General features: G+C 35.4%; 1 protein-coding gene across 2 annotated transcripts in view; it reads right to left on the bottom strand.

Moving 5' to 3' along the window:
- The window catches only part of frem2a (FRAS1 related extracellular matrix 2a), a 56,655-nt gene that overhangs the window by 27,457 nt on the left and 6,066 nt on the right, over positions 1-23,132 (bottom strand). For both annotated transcript variants that reach the window (XM_059539652.1, XM_059539653.1), the window contains exons 2-5: positions 22,116-22,205; positions 12,522-12,668; positions 7,701-7,931; positions 318-443 (exon numbers count right to left, since the gene is read on the bottom strand). In XM_059539652.1, coding sequence (XP_059395635.1) covers positions 318-443; positions 7,701-7,931; positions 12,522-12,668; positions 22,116-22,205 — 594 coding nt within the window. The remainder of the gene's footprint in view (positions 1-317; positions 444-7,700; positions 7,932-12,521; positions 12,669-22,115; positions 22,206-23,132) is intronic.

Below are 23,132 nucleotides of genomic sequence, written 5' to 3'. Positions count from 1 at the left end.
TTGGTCAGGTCACGAGTTTCAAAATGTATTTACAGTATTTTAAATAAGACTGATAAAAGATCAATTAAAAGAATATTCTCATCAAGCTCATCAAGAGAATGCCAAGAGTGTGCAAAGCAGTAATCAAAGCAAAAGGTGGCTACTTTGAAGAACCTAGAATATGACATATTTTCAGTTGTTTCACACTTTTTTGTTATGTAAATAATTCCATATATAATTCCACATGTGTTAATTCATAGTTTTGATATATATATACACAGTGATTGTTGGTGTAAAAATGAGAGCTTATATCAGGTTGAATATCCTGTGTATTGCACCTTGCTGAGTGTGGCAGACCACCATCAGCTCCTCACTGACGTCTCCTCTCCTGTGCACCGGGATCAGGAGTTCTCCAATATCTTCTTCCACAGCAAAGCTGGCATGAAGAAAGAACACCGTGGACTCTGTCAAAGGGAAAAAAGATATAGCTCAGTATTATGACTGCTGTTCTGTTATATCAGTCACAGTGGGATTTAGCAGCTCCCTGTCAGAAAGACTATTACCACAGGGCTTTAAAAACACCACAGGCGGTGAACTGATTCTTCAATATATAATTATTTTAAATCATACACCTCTATACTGGGTGTGTAATGCACATTTATCCTTCACAAAAGGCAAACATGCATTTTGTATGAGAAAATAGATTTTTCATATTGAGCGCTTCATATTAGGTTTTTAGTGGCCTTTGGACTAAGCGGCATTGATATCTGTCCATACCAGCTGTGTATTGCGTTGTGTTGCAGAGTAAACCATCTGGCTGAGTGGGAGCTTGTTCAGGCATTGCTATTTTCAAATACTGCAGGTCAGGTCTGAGTCAACATGTAAACTATATTTTTTATAGCACTGAAAGAAAAAGGAGGGAGAAAAATGCTCTAGCCAGAGATGGAAAATCAATAGAAAAGACATAGCTAGTGAAAGGCTGGTGATGTTTCTGAAATGGAGCCGCACAGGGACCAATAAAAAAAACAAAGGGTGCTTTTTGCGTGGCCTGTCCTGCCCCAGATCCTTCTATGCAATTATACATGATCTTTTGCAAACAGCTCCACTCATCAATCTGCAAGCGGTCATTTAGTACCAAGGGAGAGTGGAGTTGTTCAAATAATAGGTAAAGAAGCAAACAGTAAAGAAAACAACATTTATACCATTGCACTTTCATTGACAGCTTTGAAAGATGAAAAATTGTATATAGTACACCTGGTGTTCCAGGACTTTAAAACAATATTATATTCACAAATGTTGTGCACTGAATTTAACTTTGAATTATAATGGGTCAGTTTTTTTATACATAGTGTAAATTTTTACACTAGTTATTGATACACAACCCTGTTACTCATGTCATTATAAGAAAAATTATCAAATATTTATGGGGAATATTATATAGAAAATAAGCTATTAAAAATGGGTCTAAAACTGGCTAGACTCCACTGAATTTAGGCTAAATCTACAACCTGTTACTTGCAGTTCAGTAAAAAATTCTGTATTTTTTTCCAAATATATTTTTACATTTTTCTTCTCCTTTCTCATGTTTATTTAATGTATATTGCTAGAAAACAGCATAAAATCAATGATTATCACATTTGCAACCGTTACTTGCAATTTTTGTTATTCTAGATATATTTTTTTTAAAACAATTGTCTCTACTTTTTGTTTATTTAAAGTACATTACTAGAACAACATCAGATCAACTGTTTTAATCAGTATTCAGATACGCTAGCATGAAAATACGCTAGATACACTAGCATGGTAATGGGGTTGTAAAAATAGAATAGAATATAACTATTTGAAGTAGTTTGACAACCTGACTTTGATGACTAAGATTTTCTGAAGGTTAAAGACCTATTTTCCCCATTTGTTCTCAAAAAGATAAAGAGAAAAAGACTAAAATTACTATATTTAGTAGCTATTAACCCACCCCAGATTTCAATTATATGACACTGGCAAGAGAGCGTGAACTTGAAAACTAAATATTCTTTGCAAAACCAGAATGTTGTACACTTTTCAGTCTCTGAGCGTTGTACAGAGTGACTACTCTCATGATGCAGCCAACAAGACTCAAACGCTGGCTGTGAGAAAAGAATAACAATGAGGCGAATCTATGCAGCCTCTCAGGTATAAGGCTTACGTATTTAGACCGTCTCTTACCCTCACACAGGAAACTCTCATGCATGAGGGGCCAAAATAATGATCTTGTTTTGTAAGGATCAAAAACAAGGCCGATGAGAAAGTTAAATCCTGCGCATTTATATTCAGCTTCTTGGTACAGTCCTCTGCAGATATGCGGTTGAATATGAATTATAGGATAGCATGGTATAGACAAGTTTTTTTAGTTGCATACTTGTCAATCATAAAACATTATTTATATAGTGTTTTCTAAACTCACTTTGAAATAATTTATAATGCATTAGGTAAATATCTGTATTTTATTAAATACACTGCTTTAAAAAGCTTTAAATGTATTCTTCTAACAGATTATAAATCTTACAAATACATTTTTGGGAGTAAATCATTACAAAATTAACCAATAAATAAAATAAAAACTATTAAAATCTTTTTTTTTTTTCTTAGTTAGCATTATTGTTGTTTTCCAATAAAAAAATAAAAATTGCCCTTAAACAAGATAAAACTACTGAGAAGCAAAACTAAATAAGATCCAGATCAATATCAACCATACATACAGTATCCATCCATCCCTCTCTCTATCTATATCCAGTCCATCCGATTCATCTTCCTATCCATACATATAATATTATTCATCCATCTATCCATGCATCAATCCATACAGTATATCCACCTGCAATTAAGTTTTTCTTGTTTTAAGCATACGCGAATCTAGCTTAAATTTAGTGTGGTTTATACTTAAAACAAGAAAATTAAGTTTAAATCATTTATTTTTTAATATACTTAAAAATACTTAATTAAATTTTCAATTTAAGTTACTTGAAAACAAACCACAGTTTTGCTTTCCAAGCTTCTCTTTTTTGAAGATATAAAGTATCTCTACAGTGTAGATTTCGATCTTTAAAATGAAATATTTCAGTGTTCACTCAAGGAAAGGTACAGCCATTTAAACCTCCATTAAACCCATTTCCAACATAAGACATTAAAACCAGAAAGCAATTGGAATAAGCATCTTTAAAATGCCTTTCCGGCCTCTGCTCTTCCTTTATTGCTCCTTACACTAATGAGCAGTGAAAGGTTCTGGCTGTAAAGCAGGAAGCTTGTCACATCGCAGCCGTCCCAGTCACCGATGTGCCTCCAGATGCAGGCTTTTGTCTGATCCCGCAGGTCGGTGTAAGCCATCATGTGTGAACGGCTCTGTGGCAACTGGGTCAGACAGGTCTCTGACGGCCCCTGTCGGAAAAAAACACCTCCCTCTTGCATTCAAATATTAATGCGCGAGAAGGGCGACCTCACACTGCCACACACACATAAACCCTAAAAAAACAATTAACCTGAAAGGAAAAAAACTGCATGTGGAGCAACAGGACGGCAGCATGCCGACCAGCCCATCTCCCCTCCCTCTCGCCATTAGAAAGAACAGCCAGACTCCGTCACGTTACGCCTCCCATGGGGCATTAACCTCAGCAAACAAACCCCACCGTTAGACTGATAATTAGCTCACTGGGGAAGCAGTGCGGTTTTCTTTCTTTTTTTTCTAAGGAGAAATAACTTCTGCAAAGATAGCGAGGCTTAAGTAACATTCAGATGGAAACTATCGAAGCGTTTGGGATTATAGATGAAAATTGTAATTATCCAGGGACCCTGAGGAGGCGATAAAGACAAAAACACACAGAATAAAACAACGTAAGCCTCCGGTTATTCGTGCTGCACATCTAAATACGCCTGTAATTGTGAGAATATGAGATGATGTCGTGATGATGAACAGGCAAATAATTCCGTAACGGCTCTCGGCAAGAGAACCCAAAACACACAGTGTGAGACAAACAGGGTTTGATCAACACACTGACAAAGCTGTATTTTGTAATGAGAGCTGCTTGGAAAGGGTTTTTGCTCGGCTGTCTCATTACGGCTTTCTGATGCCTCTCGGTTTGGGTTCTCGCAGATAAAAGTGTGGCGCCCCCTTCAAAATGACCCCTCAAAACCTACGCGACTAACTTTCATATGCGAACGATTTAATTACAGAGGGAGCCGGCGCAGACTTGTCAAAGATTTCTCAAATGCCGGTCGATAATTTACATTTATAGACGAAACGCTTTCAAGACAAGAATTCCAGATGAAAAGGCGGCCGCCGAAACGCGGGGGTGGGCGGTGCACTGGAAGCTCACAGGTAGGAATAAATATAAAAAGCTAAGATAATTGAGGTCCACTGAAAGAGAGAAAAAGGCATCTGCAGTCTAGAGATAAGGTTTGTGTTTTTATCTGCAACACTGAACATTTTTGAAAATAAAACAGCTTGGGATGTTTTTAGCAGCTTTGTTGTGTTTTTGCTCTCTTGAACATCCTGCCTGCCTCTGACTCACTCACATCTTCACCAGATGTAATTGGGGTCTGGCATATTGAGCGGCTGAAGCGGTGATGTTTGGATATTTTTGAAGAATTAAATGGGTCTGAAAAAGGACTCTGATCTTATATAAGATTGCGCTGCACATCTAAATACGCCGGCAATTTTGAGAATATGAGATGATGTCATGATGATGAACATGCAAATAATTTCATCACGGCTCTCGGCAAGAAAACCCAAATCAGACAGTGTGAGACACATACATAAGTATGTGTTTAAAGGCCAATGTGCATCAGATAAAACATATGATGAACACCCCTGTTCGGAATTTTTGGTGTTTGGACAATTTTTACAATGAGTTTCATACAAGTCTGTGACTGATGTTTGTGATCTATCAAACATCAGTCATAGAATATGATGGGTTTATGAATAAATTATAACATTTTATGACTGTTACTTCATTTCATTGCTTAGTTAGAATTCAATTGAAAAATCAATTCTCTGAATACCATTTGGAAAGGAGGACACAGTTTTCTGTGGAACATAAAAAACAGAGTTTTTGTTTAGAATGGACCAAAATGAAAACATTTTGTTTCCAATTGCCGTTTTAATCACCCAATTCCATTTAGTGACACCAATGGTGCAGAAATGACACATTAGTTGTAAAATATTATTTCTGTTTATATTTCTGGTGGGTATGAAAAAATAAACTTAATCTTTAGTAAACATTAAGGGTGTTTATACTAGAAGTTTGATTCTCTCGATTCTTTTAGTCCTGGCCAAAAGAGAAAATCATACGTTTACCCAGTTTTAAAAAAATAGCATATGCTGGTTAGGTATGTTTTGATGCTGGGATGATGGTTTATGCTGGTCCTTTGGTGGTAAAGGACCAGCAAAGGACCAGCTCAAACCAGCAAAGGAACAGCATAAACCAGCATCCAAGCATCAAAACATACCTAACCAGCATATGCTGTTTTTTTCAGCAGGATAGTCCTGGTTCACTTAGCATTTAAACTGTCACTTTTAACACTGAAGCTAAAGATACAAAACAAGACATTAGCAAACGGTAACAACCTAACTGGACAGATTTTATGACTTAACCAAGCATTTAAAACAATGCTGTGCTAAATGTGTTTGTTTCATGACTTTACATGAGCCTGGTTTCTCCCAGGTTTTTTTCCCCCTTCATTTCTTACACTGATAGAGTTTGGGTTCCTTGCCATTGTCCCCTTTTGCTTGCTTAGATGGGGACATTTGATATTTGACAATTTTATTGATGTGACCTCACTAGGGGTGACCCAGAATAGACGATGAATCGATGCTTTGATTTGAGGAGACTGATTCGACTACCAATCTAACAGTTGAATATTCGCGGGGTGTTATTGATTATGACATTTTGACTATATGGGGGAGCTCAATTGTCTGATTTCACATAGAACTACTGGTTTTCTCCCAATAAGTTAATATACAGCCTATTATGATAAAGCAGTAAGAATCTGAAAAGAAAGAAGCTTAAAAGAAAATTTATATTTTAAAATACATGAATAAATCCAACCACCCCTATAGACTTATGTTTCAGTTTCCATAATCCATGACCGACAGAGGAGCATCTTGGCGGCAAAGATTTAAAACTTTACCAAGACTCAAACTGACACAGGCAGGGACTGGATTTTTTCGAACAGGTAGGGTACAAGTAATTTCAAAACATTTAAGCCGGTGTATATATATCATGGATATATTATTTACCTGATATAAAATGTGTTTGGTTTTGAGTCAAGCGCTTAATTGTAGTACTACAGTGATATCTCTTCAGTGCACAGCGCGAGTAGGTCAAACTACAATGCAGAATATTAATAACTATGACTGGGAATGTTATATTCATACTACTATAATGAGAAGACCATTATACTAAAAAACTATGAATTTTTTGAGTTTAGCTGCCGTGTTTCTGCATATTGTTTCGTGAAGAACGCGTCCACAAAAGGAGTTCGCATTCAGATCCCGGCAGATATGTTCAGGTGCATTCAAACTCTTTTTGCAAATAGCCTATAAGTCTTAATATTAACGTTATGTTGTATAAATAACGAAGCGTATTCTATATAAAATTATGAGTTGAATCCCAATGATTAAAAACTTGCTATCGAATGCGTCTCTCTACTGGCCATCTTCAGTGCACGCAGCTCAAAACAGAAATGCAGAACATTAACTGCTAACGTTTTAGGCTAACGTTATAATGAGAGTACTATTGTAAAAAAAGAAATAAATAAAATTGTTAATTGTTATGGTTTCGATGATGTTAAGTGATAGCTATCTGTTCATCAAAACATAAAACATTATTTACCCCGTTTATATCTGCAAGGTGTTCATTACACATTTTCCCTGTATGTTAACATCAGTAATTATGTTAGTCGAATGTCCGACTTGACTCTTGTTAATGTATTTTGCCCCGCCCCCAAACATATGATTCGACTATCAGTTGAATATCGGCAAGATCAGAAAATTCAGATTCGACTATGAAAATCCTAGACTGCACACACACTGAACTCGTCGGATGATGACGTCTGTTTTCTCCAGAGCTGCTTTATAGATGAATTAAACTCATTTCATAATTGAAGGACTTTACACAGTTACTGAATCAACGATGAAATGACAAACTATTTACACTTGTTTTTTCAGAGCTGTTTTACTGCAGAGTTGAACTGTTTGTTGTTGTTTTTTCACTATGTTCTTGTTTATCACTGTAAAGCTCCTTTGAAACCATCTGTTTTGTATAAAGCGCTATACAGTATAAATAAAGGTGACTTGACTACATATGGTGGTATTTTTCCCAGCTAATAACTTACAAAGAGTTGTATAACTGTACTCAACGTACAAGATGACGTGAAGACTTCAATATTCTGTCTTTTTTAGGGACAAATGCATTGTGACATCATGTCCTGTTTTTGGTTTGTTTAGATGTCTTTGGACTATGTTGCACTCATTTATCAGTAAAACAGCACCAGAGTTTATCAGCTTGTGTGGTGCACACCAAAGGCTCAGAAGACAGCGTTCACACTTTTTCAAATGAACCGCACTAAGAGAGCAATCTCACCACAGTTTGTTTTAATCAAACAAAACCTGTCAAGTGTAAATGTCTTAAGAATTTGTTTATTGTTACATGCTTATCAGAAAATGCTTGGTCAGCTTCTATTGGACTTACCATCACCTGGATCCACAATCTCAACTGTGGCTATAGCTGGTGACTCCAAAACAGCCATCACTGGCTCAGTCAGGATGATCTGGAATGTCTCCAACTGCTCGTATTTCCCATCAGAGAGAAGCCTCACTTTCCATGTGGCTATGGTTTGACCGGGGTTAAACTGCACCTGCTTCTGCGATTTTCCCAGGAAATCCTTCTCCTTCTCGGCACTGCCATCCAAAGTACCAATCCCTTAAAAAACACAATATAACAATCTTGACAAAGTTTCCTGACTTCATATCTCCAGCCTCCAGATGTGTCACAACTCATGACTTTGAGAATGATCTACTCAAAGAAGCTTATTATGAAATTTATGAGCAGGGATTAGCTAAGTCTGCACTTTCCAGATTTATAAAGATCAAGCACAACAGCACAGGCATCTACGCACTATCGATGCCATACATAAAGAGATGCAGGTGTCTGATACTCCGAGGCTAGGATGTAGGAACAAAATCAAGGAGCATGTTGAACTAAAGTACAGCATGTAGACTCAACTTCCTCTCTACTGTAACACTGGTGCGAAGCTGTGATGGGATTCCCACACAGTGGGAAAATGTGCAGTAAATCTGCCCGGAAGCGTTTGATCTCTGATATATTAAGCAGAGACACTGTCAGGGATCCATCTGCCAGAACCTCCCAAACAGATGTGAGGAACTGAATCACCTCAGTATTTCAGATCAATGCTGGATGATCGCTGAGCTTCAATCCATAACACTTAAGCTACTACATGACAGGAAAAGCAAACTGTAGAAAAAAAACTGCAGATAGGGATTTAATTATAAATATAGATTTTTTTTTTTCTATTGACCCACTAGAAACATTACAAGCATCAAAAATGTACATCAAATTAAACAGAATACAGGTCATACTGTAGGTTTCAGATATCTTAAGCAGTCACAGGCTGTTTTCCTACACTTAGTAGTGTTACATACAAAATATAATAATTTAATTTAAATTAATTTAATAATTTAATTTTACTTCAAGTCAGACTCAAATTTATGATTATGTCATGATGAAATTTTGATTATATTAAAGGACATTTAAAAAATAAATATATGTAATGTATGACTGCATCAACAACTTCTTAAATTAATTTGTTTCAGATTTGAAAGACTGTTCTAAATCATATTTAGTGTATAAATGATGCCTAAGATTGTGTTCCTTGGGATATTTAATTTTAACCTTAAAGATCTTGAAGTAACATTTAAGATCTAAAATCTCCTCAAAAAGAAATTAGAAACATCATGAGCGAAGAATATGTAAGCAATAAGAATATATAAATACAAATTTTTTTTTTAATTAAAATAATTTTATTTCTGTCACACTTAAGCAGTGTTGGGAAGGTTACTTTGGAAATGTAATGTGTTACAGATCACAAGTTATCCTATTTAAAATTGAAGTAAAGTAGTGTATCTATTTCAAAGTAATGTAACTGGTTACATTTGATTACTTTTCTACATTTCTAATGAACATTTTCAGCTACTGTATTATTAATTCTGAAACATTTAAAGAAGGCAAGGTTAATCTTACAGTAGTGCTCAACAATATTTTTAAATCCTTTATCACTTGAACTAAGGTAATAACAATTTAATTTTAAAGCACAGCCACCACAAAATCAGACTTTAGCACCTCTTTTTACTCTGAGATCTTTCTGAGGTTAAATATAGATTTAAAATCATAATATAGTTTAATGGATATGATACTGTTTTTGAAAACAAATCCTTGCATAGCTACTGTACGACAGGATAAAACAACACTGGCATATAACAATGCTTTAGGGGAAAAAGGTCTTTAAAAAAAAATCTTAAAATACAAAGCATATACATAAACCCAAATCGAAATGAAAAGTTATCAAATAAGCATGTGTCCTTTTCTGTGTCCTAAACTCCTGAAATATTGATGTCTCATATTTTAGTCATCAATGCAATTTGGGAAAGAAATCAATCAAATCTGCATGTGTGTGAAAATATTCAGATGTAACCCCCTTTGTAATCGTTTACATTTTCATAAGTAATGGTCATTTACACTAAATACAATTTTTTTCTAAGTAACTGTAACAGATTTTGTAATTAATTTACGTAACTCTGCTACAACTACTAGATACTCCAAAACACTGCACTTAAGGGACTGCATTTGAAATCATTTTTTAGTCAGCGAGACGTTCCCTCGTGGCCATTAAAGGTTATTTAGGTGTAGCTTTCAGCAGAATATAACTTCAGATGGAACAAAAGCCTTCACATGTTCCATCTAACCATGCATGTGAAAAAAAATCATCCAAGAAAGCACAGAAAGACAGAAATTGATTGAAAGATATAAGGCGGGTTCAATAAAAAAAAAGGAATGAGAGAGAGTTCAATTCCATTTCTCTAACAACAGGGGGGCTCATTCTTACCACAACAAGCGGCATAGGATGCCAGCTACAGTGAGTGAGACAAGAGGAAAAGGAGAGAAAAGGGCCGAGGCAGGCGGGTGTGAAAAAGTAGAAAGCTATATGAGGGGTGGGGGTAGATATTTTTTGCTCCAGATATTTGAGAGTGCTCCAGGCTCCAAAGAGCACAGAGGCAGATGAAGCCTGATCCCAAACACTCTGCACTGGTTGTGAGCATCACTATCACACTTTTGCTATTACTGGGATGGTTCATCTAAAGATAAAATTCGGACATTTTCTCTCACTAATGTTGTTTGAAACCCATGTGTGTTTTGTTTCTTCTGTTAAAGTGATTTGAAGGAAACATTTTTGCTTGACACTTCAAATGAATTGTGACACTTTATCAAATTATATACTACCGTTCAAAAGTTTGGAGCTGATTTTGAAGAAGAAGTCTCTTCTGCTCACCAGGATGCATGTTTAACAAAAACTGTAAAAACAGTAATATTGTGAAATATAATTACAAACTGAAATAGCTTTGTTCTATTTGATAGTATTTTAAAATGTCATTTATTTCTTTGATGGTTACTTTTTCAGCAGCCAATACTCTAGTCTTCAGTGTCACATGATCCTTCAGTAATCATTCTAATAAGCTGATTTGATGCTCAAGAAACGTATAATATCGTGTAATATTTTTGTGGAAATAGACAATATAAACTGCATTTATTTCAAATTGAAAACCCCTGTAACTTCTCGATCACTAACTTTTTAAAGTGTATTACTAAATATTTGAGTAGAAGAAGTTTTATATGGAAGGCAACTTAAAAAACTGAAAAAAAATGTATATGCAACATATGTAATTCCAGGTTTTAATGTGGCTTAATATAAATTGTATTTTAAATTACCAAAATTGCAGCTAAAATTAAGATAAAATGTAAAAAATAAATTTTTTTTTATTAAAATTGTTGAATGCAACTACTTGTGCAATCCTGTTTCCGCTACAATATATATATATATATATATATATATATATATATATATATATATATATATATATATATTTATTTATTTCTCTCATAATTTTTTTTCTCTTCAGTTTCAAGTTTACATCCAAGAATTGCATGATATAAACTCACAACTGTGAGATATAAAGTCAGACTACCGAGATATAAACTCAGAATTGTGGGATGTAAACTTGCAAATGTGAGAAATATTCAGAATAGCGTAATATAACCTCATAACTGCGAGAAAGGCAAGAAAAGTCAGAATAGCGAGATATAAGCTTGCAATTCAGACTTTTTTTTCTTCGCAATTTTTACTTTATAACTTGCCAATGTTAGTTTATGTCTCTGACTTTTTTCTGAGAATTGAGATATAACCTAACATTTGCAAGAATTGTGAGATGTAAACTCACAATTGCGAGTCATAAATTCAATTTCTGAAGAAAAAAAAAAAAAAAAAGTTAAATTCACAGAATGCCGAGTTTATATCTCGCAATTTTGAGAAAAAAAACCTGAATTGCGAGATGTGCACTCGCAATTGCGTAAAAATGAGAGATAAGTTGCAATTACCTTTTTTTTTATTTTTACTCCGTAGCGGACACAGGCTTCCATAACTTCTTGTAACTTAAGTGGAGCATTTTTATAATGCTGTGAAAGATGTAACGGTTACAAAATTCTAGTACATGTGTACGTAGAAAAACAATGGAAAAGGACCCTATGAGTTTGCACACTATCCACAGCAGGAACAGTAATCAAAAGCAGAAATGAGTAGAATGATTAAGGTCAAAAAGGAGAGGTCTTGATAACCTACCGCCCCCCAGAGACATTTTTATTAACCCGCACTCTACAAACTCATTATTTACACCCCATATCCTGCTTTTCATTCTGCCCTCCTTCGTTTTCATCTCTCTTGTTGCCTTCTGCTCTTCACTTTTTCACATTCTTTCTTTTTAACCTCAACATCCCTTCAAGTCAACACACACACACCACAAATCCGAAACAGCATGAACAAAGACCCTTGGTTTCATGAATACTGACCACATGTGGGGCTGAGCTGAGCTCGGTGCAGGGCAAGATAAGCAGGTGTACGCTCAAAAGAGTTCAGACTGTTCTACGGATGTCAGAGAGAGCGAAGGCTTTCATCTCAGACACAAAGAAGCCAAAACCACTTAGAAAAACATCTTTAACAGCTTCCCGTTGATAAGCTTAAATAGTAACAGCTCTCACTGTGAACACAGACGCTGCTGAATGCTAATCATTAGCCTGTACTGGTGACTTCTTGACAAGTTTAATCAATTCTGGATAGTTTGTTTATCAGCAAAAAATAGGTGATGGTGAATGGAAAATGTATGAAATAAAGTATTATGCTGGCAGAAAATCAAATAAAGAATGACCCAGTGCACTGATACTCACCGACAAAAGACGTTTCACCTAGAAAACCTCTACGTCTGAGGATCACCTCGAGAACTTTGTCCTGCTCATCCACCACATAGTTCAGTTTCTCCAGAGAAATCCAAGCCCAGTTTAGACGAAACTGCTGGTTCTTCAGTTTGTTCCCTCCTGAAAATAACAGTTAAAATGTACACACTCTTATCAGCATTTGAAATCATAAATAGAGCACTGTAGTAACAATGTCTTTTTCTAGGCCAACCAAGAAGTTTGCATCTCCCTGCTTCGTTTGACAAAAAACCAAAAGGATTTTTCCACTGGCTTTTTGATTACTGGAGAAAATAGGTTTCTATGACCTACAGAAGTTTATGATTCTAACATTTTTTCACATCATGATAATCTTCACAAACTTTTATGAATTTTGAAGACTAAATGATTAATCCCAACTAATCGCTTCCAAAAAAAAAAGTTTTTGTTTACATAATATATGCATGTGTACTGTGTATATTTATTATGCATATTTATAAATACACACATGCATGCATATATATAGGAAACAATATGTTATGTTTATATTTATATGAACTACACTATGGTTGCATGACTTTAACGTCACCACTATCAACTCTCTCAGTCTTTATATGAATGCAACAAATTGGAAAATTTGAGTTAGAATAGCGCAAGTATAAACACAATGAGGCTGTAAAAGCAGACTAGTGAGAAAATTTGCTTTTCTGTTTGGTGTGATGACTTTAATGACCCAGGCAAACTCTGTAGTCCCGTTTTGCCACTAGTTAACTTAAAAAAGAGGTATTACTACTTTGTCATTAAATAAAACATGAAAATATGCTCTTATCAGGCATTCAACCACAAACCCATTCAAAAAACCCACGATGGAACCTGAAGTATAAAAATGCAAACTCATAGGTTACAGGATTCATTCCTGCAGCATTCTATAAAATATTTGTTTAAATATTAAAAAATATCCACGGAGTGGAGATGTGCAAAACTTTAAGTCATTATGAATCTGCAGAGCTTTTCTGCGGAGTTCTGCATACACATGCTAAAACATTATGAAAATGATCCTCATATAATCGACTCAGAAGGGATTAATTAGTGATAATTTACATCATAATGTACACACCACCAGTTGTTTACTTAAAGGGTTTATGGGAAATAACTTTCTCAAAATGCTACATACATATAATTAATCTTATCAGGCTTTATAGCATACAGCACAATTAACTAGTTTACGCTACAAGGACACACACACACATACATATATATATATGTATGTGTGTAAGAAATATGTGTGTAATATGTAAGAAAGAATGTAGTTCATTGCAGAATGGACATGATGAAATATTTATAACTTGTGCATGCTGACTTATTGACTGATTACTTGACTGATTATTTCTATCAGCCAGATGTTCCTTAATAACCATCATTAGCCACGTTTACATGTACACTTTTTTGTCATTCCGATTGAAAGATTCGGTGGACTGTTTACATGAGACTCTCTAATCCGATATGGTGTTTACACGTGCCTGTGTTTTTGATTTTGGGACATGCGAAGTAGCCTACAATGACATCAACTACAAATCACAAGAGGAAAAAACTCACGTATTTGCATTAATATTTTAATTACTGCTTGCACTTGCTTGGAATAAACAGACTAATATTTGAATCCCTAGCATTCATTCAAGCGCTCAGTCATGTGGGCAGAACACGATCACATACACACTCGCAGAAATCATTACGGCCAACTGATAATTATATCATCATATCGCCCTAATTTCTTAATGTAATAGCATTAAGGGATGAAATAACCGTAGCCTACGACCCTCTGTAATGCAGCTCTGAAATGAATTGTATTCTGATGATAAAAAAGTTTTACTGTACTTAAATAGAACAAATACAGAATATCTCACAAAGTGTTGATGAACAATGAATCAAAGGAGCATTGCACACGGAAAGTGCTCGCAATGAGCGATCACACATAACATTTCCAAACAAGTTTTTTTATTATGAATCCGTAATAAATAATAGGCAGTGTTTATACGGAGCATTTTCATTCGGATTGGACTTTTAAACCGATTACAATGCTCCATGTAAATGCACCTTTTGTTTAGTTAATAAATATCAATTTATTCCATGATACTGAATGATTACCATGGCAATGACTGCCCCAACCAAACTGAGCTTACAGAGATGCTTTCAAAGGCATTCTACACCTCTAATAGATTAAACAATGAAAGAATATACCAAAAAACATGGACTTCATGCATTACGGAGCCTATGATTAAATCTCTAGCAAAAGTAGTCGTGAATGTATCATTTTGTGCACACATGTCTATGGACCAACTGCATCTCTAATCTAGATTCACGCCATGTCTCGTAGTCTGCACGCAAAACATCAGAGACTAATTCCCAATTTCTCAACAAGCTAGAACATGTATATTCATGGCTTTTCTTTGCTTGTTTCACTTGATTTCCTCAAGCTAACCCCCGGGCTCCTAATATCTCACTTTCTAACCTTGCCTGATAGATGTCAAGACTGAAGAAAATTGACATGTTGCCAATGCCCCTGTATTTTTAATGCGATATTAGGTGATTACCATCCATTAGATGATATGGAGCATATACAAATTCAGAATGAAAGAAAATAAACCATTTCACATGCTGAAGTGATTATACAGTATTTGACATTTCATGAAGATTAGCAGCATAAGCCACATGGTCCACTGAATTATCATAGTGGTCCACATAATTATTTGTGTATAGATGTGGTCTGCAGATAAGAAATCTGTAGTAAATAGAAATATAATTTAAAACGAAATATACATTTTATAAATCAGAAAGGCAACAGCCACATCTATATGCAAAAACAAAGATACTATAATCACATATATTTGATTTGATCTATGGTTTTATGTTTTATTATACCTCTTTGAGTGGATATAAGCAAGCTTAAAGCATTTCTCCTATCATTTCTGCAGTCAATGGCAGGGTATTAATGCAGCGCATTATCCAAGCAGCAATAACACTTTTTCTTTCATCCTGTCAGGTTCTATCAGTTTAAGAAAGAAGAGATAGATAGGGTGTGGTTTAAATGTCGCCAAAATCCATTTACGAATAAAGAAAAAGCTCTCAGCTCAGGGACTTCACTCTTCTCTGTGTTCAGAGGTGTTCATTCAGGTCAATGAGCCGAACAAACGTAACACCATCAGTTACCCCAAAGACAAACAATATCAAAATGGATTTTTACATTTATTTAAAGAACATCAGTGGTGTTTGCCAGTGAAAAACCTGTCACAACGTCACAAAACTATTTTGTATATTTAGCTAAAATGGATGTTAATAACAAGTAGATGAGGTTAAAAAATGCTATATATATATATATATATATATATATATATATATATATATATATATATATACAGTATATAAAGGTGTCACATCCTTGTCTCTAGCATAAATGAGTGTAATATTTGGAGGTTTTGAGAAACAGTATTATTGATTCTTGCCTAAAAAGGCCAGTGAAAATGAGGTAAACAAAGGATTCAAATAAACTAGAAGAAAAGAGAAACAAGCTATTTAGTCAGAAAGGACAGCATCACACATGTGAGTTTAAAAATCAGTTCTATTTGTTCTGTTGTCAAGCTGAACAATAAGATACTCTCATTAGCTTTGCCTCTGAAAAAAAAATATTGACAGTTGCTTTGAAGCCCAGTGGATTTGTCCAACCCCTGCAGTCTCCACAAAGCTTCTCACACAAAAAGCCCTTAATGAGTTTATTAAACAGTAGCATTTCAGAGCCGCTAGTTCAGACAGAGTTTCCTAGAAAGACATGACAACACAACAGCTGACATTCACTCAGAATAACTCATTAAAAGCTCATCAGTGTCTGGTGCATGAGCAGCTTTGCTCTATCCAGAAACTTTGAAGAACTTCTTAACAGCATCTAAAAATAGAGCTCACAAATAATTCATCAGATATGCTCTCAATCCTCCTGAGTGACTGGATAGAGAGTCTGACAGAAGTCAAATGGAGATGACCCCTGAGGGTACTTACAACTACTATAGTGATTCATGAGGGTCTAATACTATCAGGGCTGGAAAATAAATCTGAATATGAGAATGAATGAGAAGGGTAGAGTATTACATGCAATAAAGCACAATTCCTTCTTTTTATTAATTCTGTGCCAAGTGCCAACAGCATCAACAGCAACAAACCCTCAGGAGCGCCACACTCTCAAAACTTAGTTAAACACAAGTCATAAATAAGTGCTACTTTGAGGCCTGTTTATCAAAACTATTATGCATGTTGCACACACTCATGTTTCTAGATTGATTTTCCAGGATGGATTACTTGGATATCAATGGAGTTGTGTCAGTTTATGCCCCCCCCATACAGTAGGTATCCCTGAAAAAGCACCACTGATTCTAGATCTTGAGTGAAGAACAGCAGCTTGCTGTTCATTTCATGGTTCTTCTAGCCTCTCCTCGTCTAGCTCAATGGGCTTTTCTTGGCTACAGCCACAAAGTCTTGGCTGTCTGCTTTACTGTTTCCTGATTGGATTGAAAAAGCTGAGCTAGGCTAGCAGAACTTGGAAACAATTCAACAAGGACATGTAGTCATGCAACAAAGATTTAAACAAGAGGTCCACAACCTCACAAAACACAGGAAGTTATCTTCAACGAAGATCACAATTTGCCTGTATGCCCTCAATTACTTTCTTCTGTGCCTCTTTTTCACCAATGACCTGCAATGAAAAGCAGATCCTTTAACTGTCAGCAGACTGACTGAAGATAGCAGTCGCAAACCTCTTATTGGTCCATCACCTGTCCACTCGATCAGCGGCACTTTGAAATGTTTAACCAGGAATACCTGTAGGTGTGGTCTTGTCACTTAAACAGTCAGCCATGCAGGTCTAAGGTTAACCCAGAAAATCCACATCTGAACTGACCCTAAATACCTGCGCAACCCTCTAAACCAAACAAAACTTCCCACCTTTGGTTTAGTCTGAAGAGATGAAGCTTTCAGGGGAAATTCAATGCTAGCTCTTGCTAATCCAAATGTGAATACACAATCTTATGTCTAGCAAACAATTAGAAACAGAGCTACAAAAATGTTCTATTGCAATGTTATTTCTGGTTAATTTGATATGGGAGAAGAAAATAAACAGCACAAACATATGGTTATCTACAACTATGAATATGATTAGTATTGTTCTGTATTGTTACTACAGCACCCTGGATCCTTTTCAACAAATCCCCAGTAAAAAAAACCTTCACAATACAAGGTATACACCAGGGAAAACAGAGACAGCAATGGCTTTTTTTTTTTGTTAACCCAGACACAACAGAGTTTTAGGAAAATTTCTCTGAAATTGCTTTACAGGAAATAAAAATGGTTTAAAATCATTTAAAATCATTTTGGTACCCAACCTGATGTCGATGGTCAGGTCTGTTGAAAATAAACCAAGATTTCTTTTTAACAGCATATAGAAAACAATATTTACATATATAATTGCATTTTTGCTTTAGAATGAACAGTGGTGTAAGTTCACGTCAACAAATGTTTAAAATAATCTATAAGTCCCACTGCAGAGCTATGATGCATCACATAAAGCTTCCATCTGATCTTTGTAGCCTCTGTGTGTCCCTGCAGTCATTCCTGTCATATTTCTATCTCTGCCTCTGAGACATGATTGTAGTTAGAGGTGTAGAGGATTCAGAATAAGTGCTACCCATCATGACCTTTTGCAGAGGAAGGGTAAGTGATAAATCTGTCCTCTTTTACCTGTTAAGTTTGGGAACTGCAAGTTGCAAAATAGTTCAGAGAACTGGAGAACTGCATTTATTAGTACCAGTCAAAGGGTGTTTATGAGATAAAAAAAAAAACAAGGTCTGTTCTCAAACCTATAGTAAGCTGCCTCACTGACTACATACAATAGGCAACTGCCTTCTAAGGCAGAATCCTAGCTGTTCTTGAACATTGTAAATATTCTGTGTACAAAATCAATTACAGTACACCTGTAATGGTGTCTAAAAGCATTTCAGGCATACTCAGTGTCTGAATTTGTTCACTTGTTTTAATTCACCCCTAAGTGCACTATGTTAATGGAGTAATGAAGGGAATAGTAGATGAAGGTAAAGGGTGCACTCTCTAGGTATTAAAATACATAGCACAAATATTATGTTTATTAATGTGTTTTGGTATTGAATGAAATGAAAATAAATGTATTAATTGCCTTGTTCGCCTTTAATTTTGTCAATAGTACTGTAGTCAGTGTAGTGACAACAGTTTGTTGTGACAAAACAAATGGATATTATTTATTTTCAATAAAAGATGATGATTTCAGAGACTGTGTTATAAACCAACTTGCTGACCTCCATCTACTGAATCACTGTCTGTGTGAATGAGGCTTTAGGAGGCAGAATAATGAAGTTGCCTACATTTTGGAACAGCTTTAGAATCGGCAGTGCACCTTTGATGCCTTACAATGTTGTCTCCAGAGGCAGCTTGCTAGGTTTTGGAATAGAGCAAAAGAGACAGACAAAGATAAAGATAAACAAATAATAGATGATCTAGGCCAAACTCTGATGGACAGTTTACCAACAAAAATGTGGCTGATTTATAAATTCAGAAAAAGTACACCGAAATATCTTCAGAACTCAAATAGTCCAACTGCATGCAAAAAACATGATAATAGTTTTTTGCATTGAAAAACAGCCTCATCATCATTATAGAGAATGCAGAGAAAGAACATTTTGGAAAACAAAACAATTAATTAAACCTCTTTGGAATACTAGTACTAAATACTTAAGTCGCAGTCTAACATATTGCATTAAATAAATGTAGCTGTTTAACACAAATTGGCTGTAAAATTGAGTTTATGATGTTAGCTGTGGTTGGCAGGCTCTTTGGACAAGCACAAACTAAGATAGGCTAATTAGCTCAGCTTCTTCAGGCATAATGTGGCAAAGTGGCTGTAATCACTGAATTTCATGCTGAAGCTGTACATTACTGCACAAATGTGGGGGAAAAAATGGGTCCTAGGAGAAAGCCTTGAGGCACCTCATGATAAAAACAGCTCTGCCGAGCCCTTTTTTGTTAGCACACAACATCTGTAAAATGAGATGAGAAAGATACAGATAGTCTCTTACTGCTTGAGGTCTTTCCAATAAAATGAATGCCTTCATAACCAATGAAGTGTATGGAGTGAAACTATCCTCAGGAATGCAAAGAAACAAAACTGTTAATGACCCACTGGGCTCAGGGCTCAGACACCAACACAGCTGCATACCAACGAGTTGCTACTCCTCAGTCTTTTCTGTCTGAATTGAGAGATGACTGACAGAGGGACAAACGCTACCAAAGGGGGAGGGAGGAGGAGGAAGAGAAAAAAGTAGAAACAAATAGAAACATAACCCCAAAACAATTCTAAAAACTGGTCCGGTCAACTGAACGTGTTATTTTGTAATACATTTTTTTTATATAAATAGAAATAAGAATAGAATTTTTAAATAAATAAATGCTTTTATTAAAAAAAATATATATAAAATGTAATAATAATAAAAGACAAAATTAATTAGGGTCATTCCATGTCAACCCCACATCTTTACGACTGAAGGATACGGGTCCTTGAAAATTAAGATTCCAAAATAAAAGTTTATTAAGAACTAAAATATAAAAAAATCATATTGCAATATCTCTAATATTTCTTGAACTTTGGAAAGAAAAATATTTATGGCACTCAGACAGGTATGTTCAATGCAGTTGTTTTGACAGAATGAAACCAGATCCACTTCTAGTTTCAACATTATTTGTTCTTCAGACATTTTTTTTTTTTTAAGAAAAGCAGCATTATATTTTTGAAAAGTGACCCACTTTTGGTTTTTGATCATTGAATTTGGAAATGTGTACAATTTAACAATTTACTCTTGGAGCCATATTGGAATTCCAATATCTCTAGAACTCAGCTATATAATGCCTTGAAAATGGACATTTAAAAAGGAAAGTTTGTTAACCACTTGAGCTGTTATTTAGATTTTTTGAGAATTAGGCATATGCAATATTGGACCCACCGGTGGGTCCCCAGAGTTGATGTGGTTAAGACCCAATATATATAAGAGGCATTAAGACATATTTTATATCTTTTATATTAAGTAACAGGCATATAAACTTTGAAGATAAAAAAATTGAAAAGTGCTGTTTCCCCATTTTTGAATGGTCACCATTGGCACATAATGCAACAAAGATTTTTGAAGTCAACAGGTTTTACTAACAGACCTACCAATCTCTGTGTAAAAGTAACATTATGATGCTGCCATCTTTCTAAAGCCATTTTTAACCCACTGTAATTTGGCTCTGAATTTCTGGTGAAAATTGCCATTTTGACTCCACTCTACAAAATAGTGGACTACTCAGTAAACATTTATCCACGACATTTAATATTTGGCTTTCATCACAAAATATTTTTATCTGTCTTAAGAAAAAATATTAGCAAAATCGAAAATTTGAGCAGGGGACCTCTAGTTGACTTGACACGGAATGACCCATTATCATGTTGTGCACTTAATTCAGTGAAAACAGTATTAAAAAAAAACTCTAATTGCATCCACTGCACAATCCTTTAAAACATAATGCCTCTTGACTTGAAAGTGCTTAGCAGACTTTAATGGTTATCTTGTTTCATGCGAAGACAGATTATTTCATGACAAAGCTGGTGATTTTAAGCATGAGACAGACATAAAGCACCAATACAGCAGTTGAACCAGCTGTTTTCCTACAGAGCTGGTATTTTCCCCAACTCTTTCCAATGCCAAAGACCCTCTAATACTCAACGTAATTGTAAGCCTGACAAGGGGTGTGTCTTATACTCATGGCTACAGGCTCTAATTATGTGTCATCTTGCCTCTAGCTTTATATACCAAACATACTTTTGTGTTGCATGTATGCAGACCCTTCAATCCACAATGTCCATTTCCGAGACACTAACACAGTCAATCCACATCCTCCATATTACACATATTTGGCTTTCCAAATAAAACACAAATCATCATTAAATCGCAACAAGGTCTTTAGCTGCAAGCTTTTCCAGCTACAGTGACTGGATCATACGTTCAGCCTAATTTATACATGATTATCTATGCTTCAAGAAATTTAAGCCTGCCCTGTTGAAATATGTTCTTAGGGTCATTGTAACCCACACTAACTCACTTTTAAGTTTTCTTTGATGTACTAAACTCATTTTAATTTTAATTGTAAATTTTTTTTTGCAGTCAAAGGTAGCACAGCATGCAATAATTTGTACACACAGAAAAGTTCACCATGGAAAGAAAAGGGCTAATTAAATGCTACATATCTAAATATATCCCCCTCTGGTATAAGGGTTCACAATTAATCATCCAAGGCTATTTCATATGCAATGACACCTAAAATCAGAGGACATTATATCATCCATGAATTCAAATGATTTGTGCTGTATTATTCCTCACGTTATATGGCTAAATGTGTTCATGAATAATCCTAAACGCATAATCAAACCATTAAAAGGCTGAAAAATGGGCACGTTTCGTTTTCTTGTAAAATTCATGCCATTTTCCTTACCATTGTCCTCCACGGTGAAACTAAGGATGTCACTGGTGGCATTGTTCTCGTCCTTCAGGATATAGCAGATCTTAAGATCATCTATGTCAGCTGAGGACACACACAAACACAAAACTGTAACATAAAACTGTGCGATGCAAAAATGTATTATTCATTCAGAAGTAAATATATTTCAAAGCAATTTATGAATTTGTTTGTATTTATGATGATCTACAAACCCTAGAGTAAAACCCTCAAGATCAAATTGTTCTATAAGCCGATCAACTTAAAAATATCTGCATTATAATTCAAAGAGCATGCTTGATTTTGCAAAAAAAAAAAAAAAAAAAAAAAAAAAAAAACCCATGTGGATAAAAGGATTTTTAGGTTTTATTGAGTCCAGGAGAGAATTTTCACAAAAGCAGCAGGGAGTGAGTCACAAAACAATCAGCAAAACAGGTGACAAGCTGTTACATAATGACAGGTGAGAACAAGAATTTTAAACACAGACCCAGACTTCCCTACATCTGGTCTGTCCCATCTCCCAAATTAGACCCCTGAACCACTTCTGCATTGATACACAGTGGTTAGGTTACGGTGTACCATGATCAACCTGGCTCTCTCTTCCCCTTGCTCTGACCCACTTCTTTAAATTATTGATATCAGTGGAAGAAGCCTCATAAAAATGTAAACCTGTGATTCTTTATGCATGGATGAAACCGCTTTTCATATTGAAAATAAAATGTCTTCTTTCATCACCAGCACTCACTCTCATCGTAAAATATTTAGCAAATGCCAAAGAGCAAGCGGTAGCAGAATATGGAGAAAGGGCAAAGTAAATAAAGAGAAGTGATTGTCCCTTCTGCTTCACTGCTCATACTGATGAGGTCAAGTCAGGTTTGCCAGATCTCTCCCTCTCTCCCCATCTCTCACTTCTGCTTCTTCCAATGTCTGGGACACCTTTCAGACTAAGTTAGCCTGACATGGATTTCACATCTTCTCACTATGGCTCTCATTTTTGAATGAGTGCATTAATAC

The sequence above is a fragment of the Carassius carassius genome, chromosome 45, assembly GCF_963082965.1.
Source record: "Carassius carassius chromosome 45, fCarCar2.1, whole genome shotgun sequence".
Lineage (NCBI taxonomy): Eukaryota > Metazoa > Chordata > Actinopteri > Cypriniformes > Cyprinidae > Carassius > Carassius carassius.
The sequence above is the reverse complement of the archived record's forward strand: the minus strand, read 5'-3'. Positions and strand labels throughout refer to the sequence as shown.